Source organism: Schistocerca nitens, chromosome 9, assembly GCF_023898315.1.
Source record: "Schistocerca nitens isolate TAMUIC-IGC-003100 chromosome 9, iqSchNite1.1, whole genome shotgun sequence".
Classification (NCBI taxonomy): Eukaryota; Metazoa; Arthropoda; class Insecta; order Orthoptera; family Acrididae; genus Schistocerca; species Schistocerca nitens.
The window spans coordinates 432,801,311-432,816,754 of NC_064622.1; the positions used below are offsets into that span (position 1 = coordinate 432,801,311).

At 39.0% G+C, this 15,444-nt stretch overlaps 1 protein-coding gene across 2 annotated transcripts in view; it reads right to left on the reverse strand.

The window, feature by feature from the left end:
- Window positions 1-13,434: 13,434 nt before the first annotated feature.
- The window catches only part of LOC126204422 (rab-like protein 2A), a 188,110-nt gene continuing 186,100 nt past the window's right edge, over window positions 13,435-15,444 (reverse strand). Inside the window, exons 1-5 of one of the 2 annotated variants that reach the window (XM_049938809.1) lie at window positions 14,347-14,580; window positions 14,163-14,272; window positions 13,876-14,067; window positions 13,700-13,797; window positions 13,435-13,630 (exon numbers count right to left, since the gene is read on the reverse strand). In XM_049938809.1, the coding sequence (XP_049794766.1) occupies window positions 13,538-13,630; window positions 13,700-13,797; window positions 13,876-14,067; window positions 14,163-14,272; window positions 14,347-14,483 (630 nt within the window). In that variant the 5' untranslated portion in view covers window positions 14,484-14,580 and the 3' untranslated portion in view covers window positions 13,435-13,537. Of the gene's footprint in view, window positions 13,631-13,699; window positions 13,798-13,875; window positions 14,068-14,162; window positions 14,273-14,346; window positions 14,581-15,444 lie in introns of those variants that run through there. The other variant, XM_049938810.1, reaches the window with a different exon arrangement.

Sequence of the window (15,444 nt, forward strand, 5' to 3'; positions counted from 1 at the left end):
TGGAGAAAAATAACCTTGCTGAGAGGCAGTAGTACATTGAAAATAAGTTTCCTATAAAAAAGGCATACAGTTGTATGAAGTTGAATTTCCTCCATGTGGGTCCTGATCCGTTTATGTTCCAAAGCAATATGATAGTAGGTGTTTTTTGTTCCATTTTCCACATAATTTGGGATCCTCCAAACAACTGGCAATTATCTGATGAGAGGTTCTGTTAGGATATAATAGTCTACGGATTTTGTAGGGTGGTCTAAGTAGTGCATTATCACGGTAGTTCCAACAAATGTGTATTTCTCCCAGATAGTGATTTCGATGCTCCACAGATATCGGCACCATTGCCAACAAGAAAAGCTGTTATAATGTTGACAGCAGAGTGAAGCAAAAAGATGCACTTCTGTTTCTGGTCCTACTCTGTGTATGTTGTAGTGTTGCAGGAACTTCCCTTTTTGTTTTGTCATCAACTGTTTTACACTCTAAATTACATCATCTCTTCACTCCCGCCCTCCCCCCCCCCCCCTCTCTCTCTCTCTCTCTCTCTCTCTCTCTCTCTCTCTCTCTCTCTGTTTCTCTAAAACGTGGGATTTTTCTCAAACCTCTTCTCCAATACTTCAGTTCTCCTGGCATCATTCTTCATAGGAATCTGTGTCCACTAGCACACAATAAAAATTTTAAAAGTCATTACATAATAGAATGTTGGGAGAATATGCTTGCATGCCTTATCCTAAATCATCTTATTTCACTACATCATATTGCTTGAAATCTTTCAGTTTTTTGGAATATTTCTCTGTCATCCATAGACTTCTCACTCCAAAAACATACCAAATAATATCCTCTATGCATTTGAGATTTACTTCCAGAAAGTAGAGGAACTCTTTTGAGATGTTTAGACTACCTTTTTCAGTTGGAACTGAATGACATTTAGCCCTATTAGATATTTTCCTAAGAAGAGAGAGATTGTCCGCAAAAAGCACATTGCTAAATTCTTTTGTAAAAAATGTTTTGTTTGAAGTACTAGTGCCCACTAAGTAATACTATACATTGACGATGTGGTTGAAGCTTACGATGTGGTTGAAGCTAGAGCAAGAAGTTGTCAATTAAAATTGGTGTTTTCTGTGTAATACACAATTAAAAGTCAGAGTTCACAGCAAAAACTTCACACAAAATATACTAAAATGTTAAAAACTACAGATGTTTTGACATTGTTGTTGTTCCATACCATACTTAATTTTGTCAGAAATTAAGAAGTAATTAGGGCATGTTGTCAAGAATATTTTGTGCTTCCATGTCAGTTATCAGTTGGTCAGAGCTTTTAATGTTATAATTTTGTATCATCAAGTGCAGAAAAAAAAAAAAATACAGCTCAGCCACAGGGAAAGTCCCATGGGTTCTATGTGCCACTGCCTTAGTTTTTGATGTTGCGGCACAGAAAATTGTATTACATCTTGGAACAGATTTGCACTTCTTTATCTGTTCAGTCATTGTTGGCACACAATACATGCTATCAAATCAAAAGAGATGTAACACACAAAACTGATATGAAAAGAAATGGAAAAAGAGGAAATTACATTGGCTAACAATGCTTGCAGTACCACCCTTCTGTGCTATCAGCATATTCTATTCTTATGTGACACATTGTCCATAAGGTGCCCGACACTGTTTTCCTCAGGGCCAATGCATTATACTGTTTGTGTGTGCATTGCCCTAAGTGCTATGAAAGTCTCTGTTCTGTGCCATGTGCTGCATGCATCAGCTGATGTCATCAGGTTATTGTCAACAAACATTTGTAGAAGAATATTCATCTTTGAAGGTGTATCAGTCATAAAGATTATCATACACTCCTGGAAATGGAAAAAAGAACACATTGACACCGGTGTGTCAGACCCACCATACTTGCTCCGGACACTGCGAGAGGGCTGTACAAGCAATGATCACACGCACGGCACAGCGGACACACCAGGAACCGCGGTGTTGGCCGTCGAATGGCGCTAGCTGCGCAGCATTTGTGCACCGCCGCCGTCAGTGTCAGCCAGTTTGCCGTGGCATACGGAGCTCCATCGCAGTCTTTAACACTGGTAGCATGCCGCGACAGCGTGGACGTGAACCGTATGTGCAGTTGACGGACTTTGAGCGAGGGCGTATAGTGGGCATGCGGGAGGCCGGGTGGACGTACCGCCGAATTGCTCAACACGTGGGGCGTGAGGTCTCCACAGTACATCGATGTTGTCGCCAGTGGTCTGCGGAAGGTGCACGTGCCCGTCGACCTGGGACCGGACCGCAGCGATGCAAGGATGCACGCCAAGACCGTAGGATCCTACGCAGTGCCGTAGGGGACCGCACCGCCACTTCCCAGCAAATTAGGGACACTGTTGCTCCTGGGGTATCGGCGAGGACCATTCGCAACCGTCTCCATGAAGCTGGGCTACGGTCCCGCACACCGTTAGGCCGTCTTCCGCTCACGCCCCAACATCGTGCAGCGCGCCTCCAGTGGTGTCGCGACAGGCGTGAATGGAGGGACGAATGGAGACGTGTCGTCTTCAGCGATGAGAGTCGCTTCTGCCTTGGTGCCAATGATGGTCGTATGCGTGTTTGGCGCCGTGCAGGTGAGCGCCACAATCAGGACTGCATACGACCGAGGCACACAGGGCCAACACCCGGCATCATGGTGTGGGGGGCGATCTCCTACACTGGCCGTACACCACTGGTGATCGTCGAGGGGACACTGAATAGTGCACGGTACATCCAAACCGTCATCGAACCCATCGTTCTACCATTCCTAGACCGGCAAGGGAACTTGCTGTTCCAACAGGACAATGCACGTCCGCATGTATCCCGTGCCACCCAACGTGCTCTAGAAGGTGTAAGTCAACTATCCTGGCCAGCAAGATCTCCGGATCTGTCCCCCATTGAGCATGTTTGGGACTGGATGAAGCGTCGTGTCACGCGGTCTGCACGTCCAGCACGAACGCTGGTCCAACTGAGGCGCCAGGTGGAAATGGCATGGCAAGCCGTTCCACAGGACTACATCCAGCATCTCTACCATCGTCTCCATGGGAGAATAGCAGCCTGCATTGCTGCGAAAGGTGGATATACACTGTACTAGTGCCGACATTGTGCATGCTCTGTTGCCTGTGTCTATGTGCCTGTGGTTCTGTCAGTGTGATCATGTGATGTATCTGACCCCAGGAATGTGTCAATAAAGTTTCCCCTTCCTGGGACAATGAATTCACGGTGTTCTTATTTCAATTTCCAGGAGTGTATTTCCATACATGATGCCCCACATTTTATGCTTCATCATAACATTTAAAGCAATGAATGTGTACATAGATACCGAACTTCGTTGTTTTGGTTCATTTGTACTTAAGTTCTCAAAAATGCATTTTCTATTAATTATGTTAATGAGCTGCTGTTATGTGGAGCACATGCTCTGGACCTACACCTATACTCTGTAAGCCACCATTAAGTATGTGGCAATTGGTACTCCAGGTGCAACCACCATTTTTTTTTTTCCTCCTCTCCTTCCCATTCACAAATGGGGCCTAAGAAGGGGGAGGATTATAAGTAATCCCCCCAAATGGGTTCAAATTTCACTTAACAGTACAGTCATTTTACCATTACAATGTGGAAGAATTAAAAAAAAAAAAAAAAAAAAAAAAAAGGCCGCACACAGAACTGAGGTTTGAGGGGTCTTGGTGCTCTGTTCCGTGTGATCTAGGAATATGGAGTAAACAGGTTTTGGTTGAGCTCAGACCAACAACCATTTGTGTAGCCATTCAAACATTGGACTTACTGTAGCTATATTACAGTGTATTAAGCAATGTTTGAAAGACAAACCAGAGCTGGTGCCAAGACAAATTGGTTAATTCCTTTCACAAAAGGTTTTAATTGGGCTGAAATTAGTACTCTGCTAATGGCACCATTTGGATTTTATGCGCAGAAACGTGAAAAACATTTTTTTTGTGGAAGGTTTTTGGAGCCTGCCACTTCTGTAATTTAAATTTGTATGAATCTGTTCAAACTTTACACAAAAGTAGATAAATGGATATATTCAAAACTACACTTTTTTAATCCAGTAATCACTACCCATTGTTGAGATATGATGGTTTAAAGTATACCTAAATGTAATATGTAAAATTTGTTGTTATGGGTGTTGAATGCATGGAAATGGTATAACGTGAATCAAATAAATAAAAAAATGCCTTCTTATGATAAATCATTCAGATTTTACATGAAAAACATGTTTTTGTGAGTTTTATGTGTGCCACATCTGCGTTTTGGACTTGCACGAATCAGTGCAAATTTTGTAAGACAAATACATATAATTACTGGTTGTTCTTTTGTTCTGTGGATGCTTTATCTATTGTCATGATATAAGCAACATGGTTCGAAAGACAATAAAAAAACCTTATACCAGATCAGTTGTTGCCAAAGTCAACAAAAATATACATCAGTTGCCGAACTATATCAGTCTAATGTCAAAATTATGCTAGAGTGAAAGTTGGGAATCAGAATGTACTATGTCCCTATCATAAAACAAAAAAGGCAAATACGGGGTGTTCAGAAAATCTCTCCGCGGTGCTGTCTGCGCATGCCATATGATTGTACGCCTTCCTGGGTTTTTCAATGAAACAATAAACGCACAATGATACTGCAGTGATATTCTGTACCCATTCATAAGAGAACTTGTGTTAAGTTAAATACTGAACGGTTATTTTCAACAAGATGGTGCAATCGTGCATACAGCTCACGTTTCAGTGTCACTGCTTGCTGATGTTTTTGGTGATCGAATAATTTCACAGGGACTTTGGCCTCCATGATCGCCTGACCTAACACCACCTCACTTTTTCTTCTGGGGTGGAGCGAAAGCAACTGTCTATAAAAACCGTCCAGACTCAATCAATGAATTGAAAACTGCAATATCCACTTTCACTGCTTCTGTTACAGAAGAAGTGTTACAGCTGGTGTTTGGAAACATGATTAGATGAATTGAATTGTGTATTCAACAACAGGGGGGACACTTTCAACATTTAATGTGAAAATTTGTAACTAAAAATGAATATTCCGTAAATTAATAACTTTTATTTCACTGAGTTTCATTTCAGTATATTCACTGCAGTTGGCAATCACATGGCACAGTGAAGAGACTTTTTGAACAACCCATATATCCTGGACACAGTCAGAGATGTAAAAGTAGAGAACTAGCTTTTAGACTTACCTGGCAGCTTCAAAGACATGTAAACCAAAACATCTTGACATATTCACATTTTTTATGATTTAACCCTACTTCCCCAGTGCAGTAAGCTCTCTCAGCTGCAAGGTGTTGGCACACCTGTATCTTGCAATTTATAGTATAAAGTCCCTGATCCTTAGCCCAAAATCTGGAAGATTTGCCAGCCATAGTAAACAATGTATAACATATACGAGGTCTGTTCAAAAAATATTGGAGCATTTGTAATTCCGCACCAATGGTGTGTTGGAGCAAAGTTCGGTTGGCATCCCTGCACATGCTTGTGTTTAATGTGTACTTGCTTAGAAGTTTCATTGTTTTATATCTGTTAGTTATTGAAATCAGTGCTGTATTGAGTAGAATGTTGTGTCGCACGGTTTACTATTTTCGATATGGCAGAGTTAGAGGAGCAACATGTTTGCATTAAATTTTGCGTGAAATTCAAGAAAACCTTTACAGAGAAACACCGAATGATGCAGGAAGCCTATGATGGTGAATGCTTAAGCCGTACTTGGTGTTACGAATGGTTGACATGATTTAAAAATGGCCAGGTTGAAGTTAAAAAGATGACCCTTGTCAGGACACCCTTCAATGTCTACCAGTGATGCCCATGTGTGGAACGTCAACAAAACTGTGCATGCCAATCAAAGACTGACTGTACGAGAGATTGCAGAAGAATGTAACACTTCAGTAGGAGCATGTCATAAAATCCTGGCACACCATCTTGGAATGCATAGTGTTGCTGCCAAGTTCATCCCACAGCTGATGAGTCAAGACTAGAAAGATCTTTGCCTCGTAATCTGTGAAGAGCTTTTGTATTGTGCAAATGAGAGAGAGGTATTCCTTAAGAGAATCATAACTGGTCATGAGACCTGGGTCTACTGTTATGATATTGAAACCAACGTTCAAATCTTCCCAATGGGTCGGGAAAGGTTATCCAAGCCCATAAACAGCTTGTCAGGTCAGGTCAGGTCAAATGTCAAAGCCATGCTGATAGTTTTCTTTGATTTTGGAGGATTAGTTCATCACAAATTCATGCCACTGGGACAAAATGTTAATTGATGGTACTATTGGGACATGTTATGATGCCTGGAAGAAAATGTGAGAAGGAAACGGCTTGAAATGTGGTGAGAAATTCATGGCTCTTGCATCACAACAATGCACCCGCACATTCATCCCTGTTTGTGTGTGACAATTGTACACAAACGAAATCGCTGTGCTGCCTCATCCTCCATACTCGACAGACCTGGCCTCTCAAACTTTTTTTTTTTTACTTCTAAAGTTGAAAGCCCCATTGAAAGGACAAAGATTTGCAACGATAAACGAAAATTTGCAGACGGCGCTTTGCCCGATCCAGCAAGAGGCGTATCAAGACTACTTCCGGAAGCAGATATGGCGCTGGGAGCAATGTATCAATTGCGGAGGAGAGTATTTCAAAAGAGACCATGTACAATAAGTAAAAGATAAGCATAGAAAAATTTTGTGTACAAAGTCACGGAACTTTTTGAACAGACCTCATATCATTTGGCTGAAGACCATACATGTAATAGCTAAAAAAGTTTTTTGGGGTATCAAATTTCTGGGGGTGGGTTTATTTCTGTGGGAATGCTAAAACAATTTTTTGATTTCTGGGTGGTGGGGAGATAAGGTGGTTAATTTTTTCATCGAGGGAGACCTATCCTCTATTACATGTATGGTGAGAGGTGGAAAAGCAAATACACACAAATTTACACCAAAGTGACAAAAGTCATGGGATAGCAATACGCACATATACAGACTGCGGCAGTATTGCGTGCATGAGGTATGAAAGGGCAGTGCACAGACAGAGCTGTTATTTGTATGCAGGTGAGTCATGTGAACAGGTTTTCAACATGATTATGGCCGCACGATGTGAATTAAGAGACTTTGAATGCAGAATGATTGTTGGAGCTAGATGCATGGGAAATTCCATTTTGTAAATCATTAGGGGATTGAATATTTCAAGATCCACAGCATCAAGAGTGCGAGAATACGAAATTTGAGACATTACCTCTCACCACAGACAATGCTTGTGGCCTTCATTTAACAACTGAGAGCAGCAGTGTTTGCGAAGTGTTTTCATTGCTAACAGACAAGCAACATTGTGCAAAATAACCATAGAAATCAATGTGAGATGTATAACAAATGTATCCGTTCTGACAGTGTGGCAAAATTTGGCATTAATGGGCAATGGCAGCAGATGACTAACATGAGTGCCTTTTCTGTCAGCGACCATATTGGTTGGAACCTAGACGACTGGAAAACTGTGGCTGGTCAGATGATTCCCGAAATTAGTTGGTAAGGGCTGATGGAAGTGTTTGACTGTGGCTTCATAATGATGTGGGCTATGTTTACATGGAACTGATCAGTGACTGAAAATAGTAACATTTAGCTACTTCGAGACGATCTGCAGCCAAATGACGATGGAGTTTTTATGGATGACAATGTGCTGTGTCACCAATCCACAATTGTTTGTGACTGGTTTGAACAACATTCTGTTCTGGTCAGTTCGAGCGAATGATTTGGCCACCCGGTCACCCGACACGAATCCCATCAAACATCTATGGGACGTAATGGAAAGGTCAGTTTGTGCACAAAATCCTGCATTGGCAACACTTTTGCAGTTATGGATGGCTGTAGGGGCGACATGGTTCAGTATTTCTGCAGGGACTTCCAATGATTTGTTGACTCCACGTCACGTTGATTAGCTGCACCATGCCAGGCTATAGGAGGCCCAACACTGTATTAATATCCCATGATTTTCGTCATCTCATCTCGGTGCGTGTGCTTCTAGAATGGGATGCGTCTACAATAGGAAGTATCGAAGAGTGGGCATGCATGCATCCTAAACTTTAATGACATGTTGTGTCATACTGCACAACGTGATAAATTACCCGCTGGATGACATGATGTTATATATCATATACAACATGACATCATGTTACCTTACTTGACATGATGCATTTCCTTAAAAGAGATTGGTACTAACACTAACAATAAAAAAATAAAATAAAAAAAAACACAAACATGAATATGTCAAGATGTTTTGTTTTAAATGCCTTTGAAGCTGCCAAATAAATCAGAAAGCCAGTTCCCTGACTCTGCCCAGGACAAAAAAAGTTTGACAAATCACTCATTTCTGAGGAATCCACAAGATCTACAAATATAACAACTTAAATAAATAAAGGGAAAGCCTCAGGCTGAGCAGATGTAGGTTCCTGTGTCACAGAGATCAATCATCACAGGTAGCAAGGCCACTGGAGAAAGCTGTTAATAGTGCATATAATCTTTACACACATGCTAAACTTCAGTCCAGAAAATGTTAAGTGCAATAATTTCAAGGAGATTATATAGGTAGGGAATGTTAGGAGCAACTGCAAGCCACCTGTAGGTTTGCTAAATGTGGTGACATCTAGTGAACAAGTTAATATTTGTTACATTTATTTGCAAAATTAAGTGTTTTAACATTTTTACATGCTCTACAAGTTTCACAGCACCCTAGTAATAAATGACATATATAAGAAGCTAAAAGAAAACACATCCCAAATATCTGTGACACGACTAACTATAGGTGCAACCATTTGTGTGTTAAAATCTTTCTCCTACTTCCTAGTAAATCAGAACTGTACTTATGTAGAACCATTGTTCTCTCTGCTTTAATTTGTTACCAAAGTTCCGGGCAAGAATTTTGCAGTTACTACGTACTATGTAGTGAATGCCTCCCTTTTTTCCATTCAGCGATAGAATTTATTAAGAGCTTGACTGTCCAATTCAATCCATACTTAAATTTCCTAATTTATGACCTTATGCAAATTAAGTTTTGAAATCATTAGTCTTATGGAAGAAAAGTTTTTTAAAAACTCCTTGCTTCACAGTGTGTGTGTGTGTGTGTGTGTCCCATTTGACTTTTAGTGTTTCTCTCCAGTTCTCATATTATTTACGCATACAAATGTAAGTCAAGTGCTTATTTTACCGTACCTATCTCTGGTCCTCTGTGAAATGATGGCACGTAAATGTGCAGTTCTTAATAATGGCTTTATTATTTGAGATCTTTCATTAAGTTTCACTTTGAGAGAACAACCATCTTAAAATCATCAAGAGAATAATTAAGGATATAATGACAGGTATGTATCTTTATGTCTAGAACTATCCTGCACCTGACTTTTCCCACTTCCACAATTTCTCCTTACATAAAAGGCTATTAAGTACTGCAATGTTTTATATCAAAATTAAGTTCAAAGTTTTGACAACAATAAGTTGTTTTATTCACAACCAAAAAATCTTTATGTTCTAACAAATTGGACGGATTTTTATGTGTAGTAATATCATGAAGAATACAATACTGCCACAGCAGTTTTATACAGATGTCTGATAAGTGCACTAATTCAGTGACACCATCGTTCACAAAAACACTGCACAATGTTTCAAAGATAAAGTTTAACTGAGAATTATCATAAATTTCATTTCATTTTACATATATTTACATACTCTTCACATTTATGAAAAAGAAAGACGTGTAAGTTTAGTGACTATAACAATTTTCTACAGGTCCTTTGTGAAACATTTTCATGAAAATATGTTTCTACTAGTCAATTACACATCTGAATATAAAACCTGAGCAATTACAATAATTAACCTGTTAATGTAAATATCATTTAGAACTGACATGAACAATTACAAAGTTCAGTGTTCCACCGGCTTTTAGACCAATCATTACACCCATCAGCCTTAGTCAATATAGTGCATGGAATAAAGTTATTCTTACAGCTCAGGATATGGCACACATCAGACTCTAAAGTACAATAATTCATCAAATTTTGCAATGTAAAATTTTTTGAAAAACCGAGACACTGACTTAAAAAAAGTAGCCTAAAATTACTTGGACTCCACAGGAAATAACCCTAATTGTAAGAATGACCTTCCACATAGTAATAGTGACAATGGCATTGTGGTTGTAAATGTTTGGCATCAGAGAAATGCCAGAGTAGAGATTGCACCATTGTTTTACTGGTCTGTATTCCATTCTCTGTTTAAAATGTAATGCTCTAGTATTTATAAATTTCTATTTCTTGTTCTTGCATTATACTGTCCATGAAGCAAGCAGCACAATATGTTTTCTCAATTATACAGTGTTTTCTGCAAAATCAAGTAAAATTCACAGTTATTTCATTACTTGAAATAACATAAATGTCATTTATGTACTACTTTTCCAAAGACACAATACTGGCAGTTATTGTAGCACATCACAGCATTAACCTTGCTATTGATCCCCAGCATACATTGATATAAATGATTATCTTCAATGAAATGGAAAATCGTAAACATTTCATTTAACTTTTTGGTATATACCACACATGTTTGATTAACAAATCGTTACACACAAAAATTAGCTTGTTGTCGATTCAGATGCTACAAATCATGAAGCATCTACCATGGAACCACCTCTGTCCCATCATACTCAATTCTCAATAAAAGTATAAATGTTAATGACACTTGTTTCACCTTTAAAGACACTCCTGTGTAGAAATTTGCCAGTTTCTTAATTTTCTCAAATATAAATACAGGATAAAATTATGGCCTATATAATGTTAAAAAGACAGAATTTGTTCACCAATTATATATTGGTTTATAGGCAACACAAGCAATATTGGTTTGTTGGCTCATTAAACTTTAATCTTAATTTATTGGCTGCTTGTCAAGTAGTTAATGTAAGTAATGTCTTGTATTTCGGTCTGGCATCAAAGTGCCCACAAAATAAATTTTTTTGATCAAACTCAACAATGTGCCAGAAAATTTCATCACTGAGACGCACTAACACTTGCTAGTCACAACATACTTTAGGCATACTCATTGTAAGGCACACACTAAGCTCATTAGAAGCTATAAGCTTACATTCTTCCAACATATACAAATGTTGTACCCCCTGTCAGTCCATGAACTCTAAAACAGGTTTATAAATGTTGCTTATTTAAAAAAATGTATTTACTGAAACAAAGTCACAGGATATACTTGTTCTTAAGTGTACATGACATAGGCTACACATTTGGTTTTCACAATATTTAAGGCCTCAAAAAATGCAGTACTGTTGCCTTAACACTGTAAACATTGCAGTCCAGAAATCCAATAGAAATATAATTTTCCTTATATTGAAAAGATGTGTCACAAAAACAGTACCACTGCATAATACATAATTAATTTCTCTTATTATTATGCGGTACAAAATGTTAAAAAGGCATCACCATCTAAACATTTATATCTACTGTAAAATCCTGTAACAGGTAAAATCCTGAGAGGAAATTCATACCTGAGTAATATCAAAGAAACCAGTGAAACTAGAGACTTTGAAATGAACAGTTCTTTCTTTACATACTACAGAGATCAAAGAGAACCTGATGAGCAAAGATGGTATGAGGAAAGAATGCATCATCTCATGTCTGGCCCTTTATTATCAGTTGTGGCTTGACCTCAAAACCATCTGTTGCTACTGAAAAAAATACCAAAAGCTCAGATTCTCAGTTTTACATTTACCTGTTCCTTTTGACTAGAATTCAATACATGAGAATCACTCAACAAATTCAGTGTACGGGAGTCCCATACACCCAAGGTTATGTATGTTACATGGGAAAATGTCTGGGACGATTTTATGGTACTCAGTTGGCGACCCTGCAACAAACTGAGCAAACATGGAATGATTCTAGCAGCTAGTAAGGAGGTATTATTTAAAAAAAATAATAAATGCTGCTGCTGAAAGATGTTCAGCTTTTATAAATTACTGTAAACATTATCAAAAAAGAAAGATGATGAGACTTACCAAACAAAAGCGCTGGCAGGTCGATAGACACACAAACAAACACAAATATACACACAAAATTCAAGCTTTCGCAACAAACTGTTGCCTCATCAGGAAAGAGGGAAGGAGAGGGAAAGACGAAAGGATGTGGGTTTTAAGGGAGAGGGTAAGGAGTCATTCCAATCCCGGGAGCGGAAAGACTTACCTTAGGGGGAAAAAAGGACAGGTATACACTCGCACACACACACATATCCATCCACACATACAGGCACAAGCAGACATATCATCTAGAGCCACTTGTCAACAATGTGCCAGGGATATAAATATTGTGTGTTTATAAAAATGAGAAGCCAGTGGTTTAAAAGAATGTTCTTTCTTCAATTAAAACTGTCCTATTGCTACTTCCAATTAATCATAAGATTAGTTATCCTTTTCAACAACTCACTGCATCTGCCAACGAAGAACTAGGCCTATATCCCCTACCCCTAAACAAGTGTATACCTCTTCAAAGATTAATCGAGGGCACCCCACAAGCAGATGCAGAATTATGACACATGTGCGAAATACGTTGACAAAGCAGGTGGGAAACAGAACATTGCCAACAGGAAAAAGCTATGAATGTTGCTAAAGAGAAACGGTAAATTTATGAAGAAGGCAGTCAAAACACTGATTCAGTGCCTACAGATCACTGTAACTAGCACACTTTCATTGAACTTCCTAAACAAGAAGCTTAACAAAGAAAGAGGGTGGGGGTGTTGTGTTTAGCAACACTGGTTGGGGGAGAGTTGCTTTTATCATTATGCAGTAAAAGTGAATCAAATACCTTAAACTGCATTATTTATTCCATGAGCTTCACAACTGTTGAAAAATGCAGTTTGTAAACAATATCGATTAGGTACCACTTTGATTAAATTAGACCTATGTTTCTTTTTTTAGTATCATTAAATACACCAGTTTCATGTAGGTGTTCAAGAAGTGTGTTACATTTGCTTTCCCTTTCTATGCAGAAATATGCAGGCATTTCATAATCCCTTTATTTAAGTGAATTGCCATAACTGAATAAAAATTGCATGTTAGCGTGGCACCTAGTAAAAAACCACTCTGAAACTAGGGTCACATGAAAAACTGTAGGAGTCAACAATGCAGTACCATATCAGCTATGAAGAACGTTTGAAATTAATATCGGTAGTGCTTCCATTGTAGATTAAGGTGTATTTTTAACACTCAAAACTTCAGCAATTTACTTTTTTGTAATATGTCATAAAAGGTAGCCCTAAGTACACTGGTCTCTCCTTAGAGATGGGAACCACAACATGCCAACATTACTTGTAAATCGAGCAAAGAACTGCATTCTATCTGAATTATGAACTGAATGTCTGCTGAACTGTGGGGGGGGGGGGGGGGGGTGCACAATTGAAGAATAAAATTTAATTACCCTGATGCAAATTTAATATGTTCCAAATTTAGTTCAACAGCAGTACAACAAACGATTCCTTACAGTATTACATTCACAGCCTTTCAAGCTCTTCCAGTATTTGATCAGAGATGTCTGTTGGGTTCTTCTTGTACTGCACAGCTCCATGTATGGCATCACGGAAAAGCTGGAAAGGAGTCAGACATTGTGTAAAGGCAAATCAACAGAAGAACAAGGGCTAATGAACTTTAATTACCTTCACAACATTGGTCCCGTCTGAAGCAGACACATAGTACAATGGCAAGTTATTTTTCTGAGAGAAAGCAAACGACCTCTGGGTAACTTCCATATTGGCTGAAAGAATTGTTTCTTTGTGTAAATGGGTAGCTTACAACGACAACAAAATTATAATCTGTAATGTATGAATCGTACCGTCGATCTTATTTGCTGCACAAAGTACGGGTATTTGTGGCCGGTAGTAGCGTAATTCCTCATACCATTTACCCAGATTTTTGTATGTTATTTTTCTTGTTGCATCAAATACCATAATACACGCATGTGCTTGATGGTAGTATGATGGATGTAACGACTGAAACATTTCTTGACCAGCGGTGTCCCAGAAGTCTGAAAATTTGGAAAAAAAGATTATTTTTCGGCAAAATCGGTGATCGTTGTTTGTTTGCTAAACTGTTTCACAACAAAACTCAAACTGTTCTCACCTACTGTAACAGACTCTTCGTTTACGTTCGTTTCATAACGAAACAGCGTCAGTGCGTATGTTGAGAGCTGATGCGGTTTATACTTGTCCAACAAAAATCTCTCAACCAACCTGTAGAAGAATCAACATAACAACAAGCTATTCCAACTATTTAATTAAATAAGTGATTATTTTAAAAGATTTACTTTGATTTTCCCACGGCACTGTCGCCTAAACATATTACTTTCACCCTAAAGGTGTCTTTACTGTCTTCGCCGTCATAGTCAATTTCAATATCTCCGCCACCAGCCATTCCTAAACAAATATTTCTAGCGTCGAGCATAATCGATTGTAGATTGTAGCCTATCGAGAGTTCTGCCTGAATGCAGTATATAGATGCCACACGTTTTATGTGCAGAGTATGTTGCTTAGGTCATAAGGCAATTGATAGCATATGATATATAATTTACAATGATATTTTTGTTAATTAATGTAACCCTCCTCATGTAAGTATAACAGCGAATGTCAAAGCCAAGCACGTATCGATCCCATTTCTTTTAATTATCTTTCTTTAAACTATAATAATGACATTTTACTGTCAGAAAGAAAATTAGACGTAAGTGATATTCCACATCAGGAACGAAACAACTGTAATTCTCTAATTTCCTGTCGCACCAGTCGTCGAACGATTCGACAGCATCAATTAATAAAGTAGCCAACAAGCAATTCTGTAGTGGCGAAAGTTTATCAAGCTGTTCTGTTTCTACATCAATTTTCTAGATTGCAGTGAAGTGGACAGCGGAAGGAATGTTCACATATATTTGTACCTGTAGGATTTTTTGCTTGTAAGGTTAGTAGACACCTATACAGAGTATCTTATAACCTATGAAAGCATGTCACAAAGAGAAGTGGGCGTAAAAGCGCTAGAGCACCAGGGATGACAGTTGACTGGTGTTTCACAGTTCTTCTAGCCCTTGGGACAATCACTTGTCGCGGTGTCGATGGTGTCTGTTTCCGGTGATAGATCTGAGTAGAAGCCGGAGCGTCCTCCAGATCTTCTGTGGCTGCCAGCCTGGGAGGCGGATAGGAATTCTTCCCTCCCTCGCCCCCCTTCCCCCAACCCAACTCCCCTCCTCACGCCGTGTACGCAAACGCTGTGAACGATAGCCAGTGGACCATCGTGTCCTCTTGATGCGTTCTATGGAAACTATCTTCTCCTTGTCATTCCACCCTAATTTGAATGTGTTGACGGATCGTTGGAGAACTTTGTGAGGTCGAGAGGCCAAGAGTTAACCATTTACTGT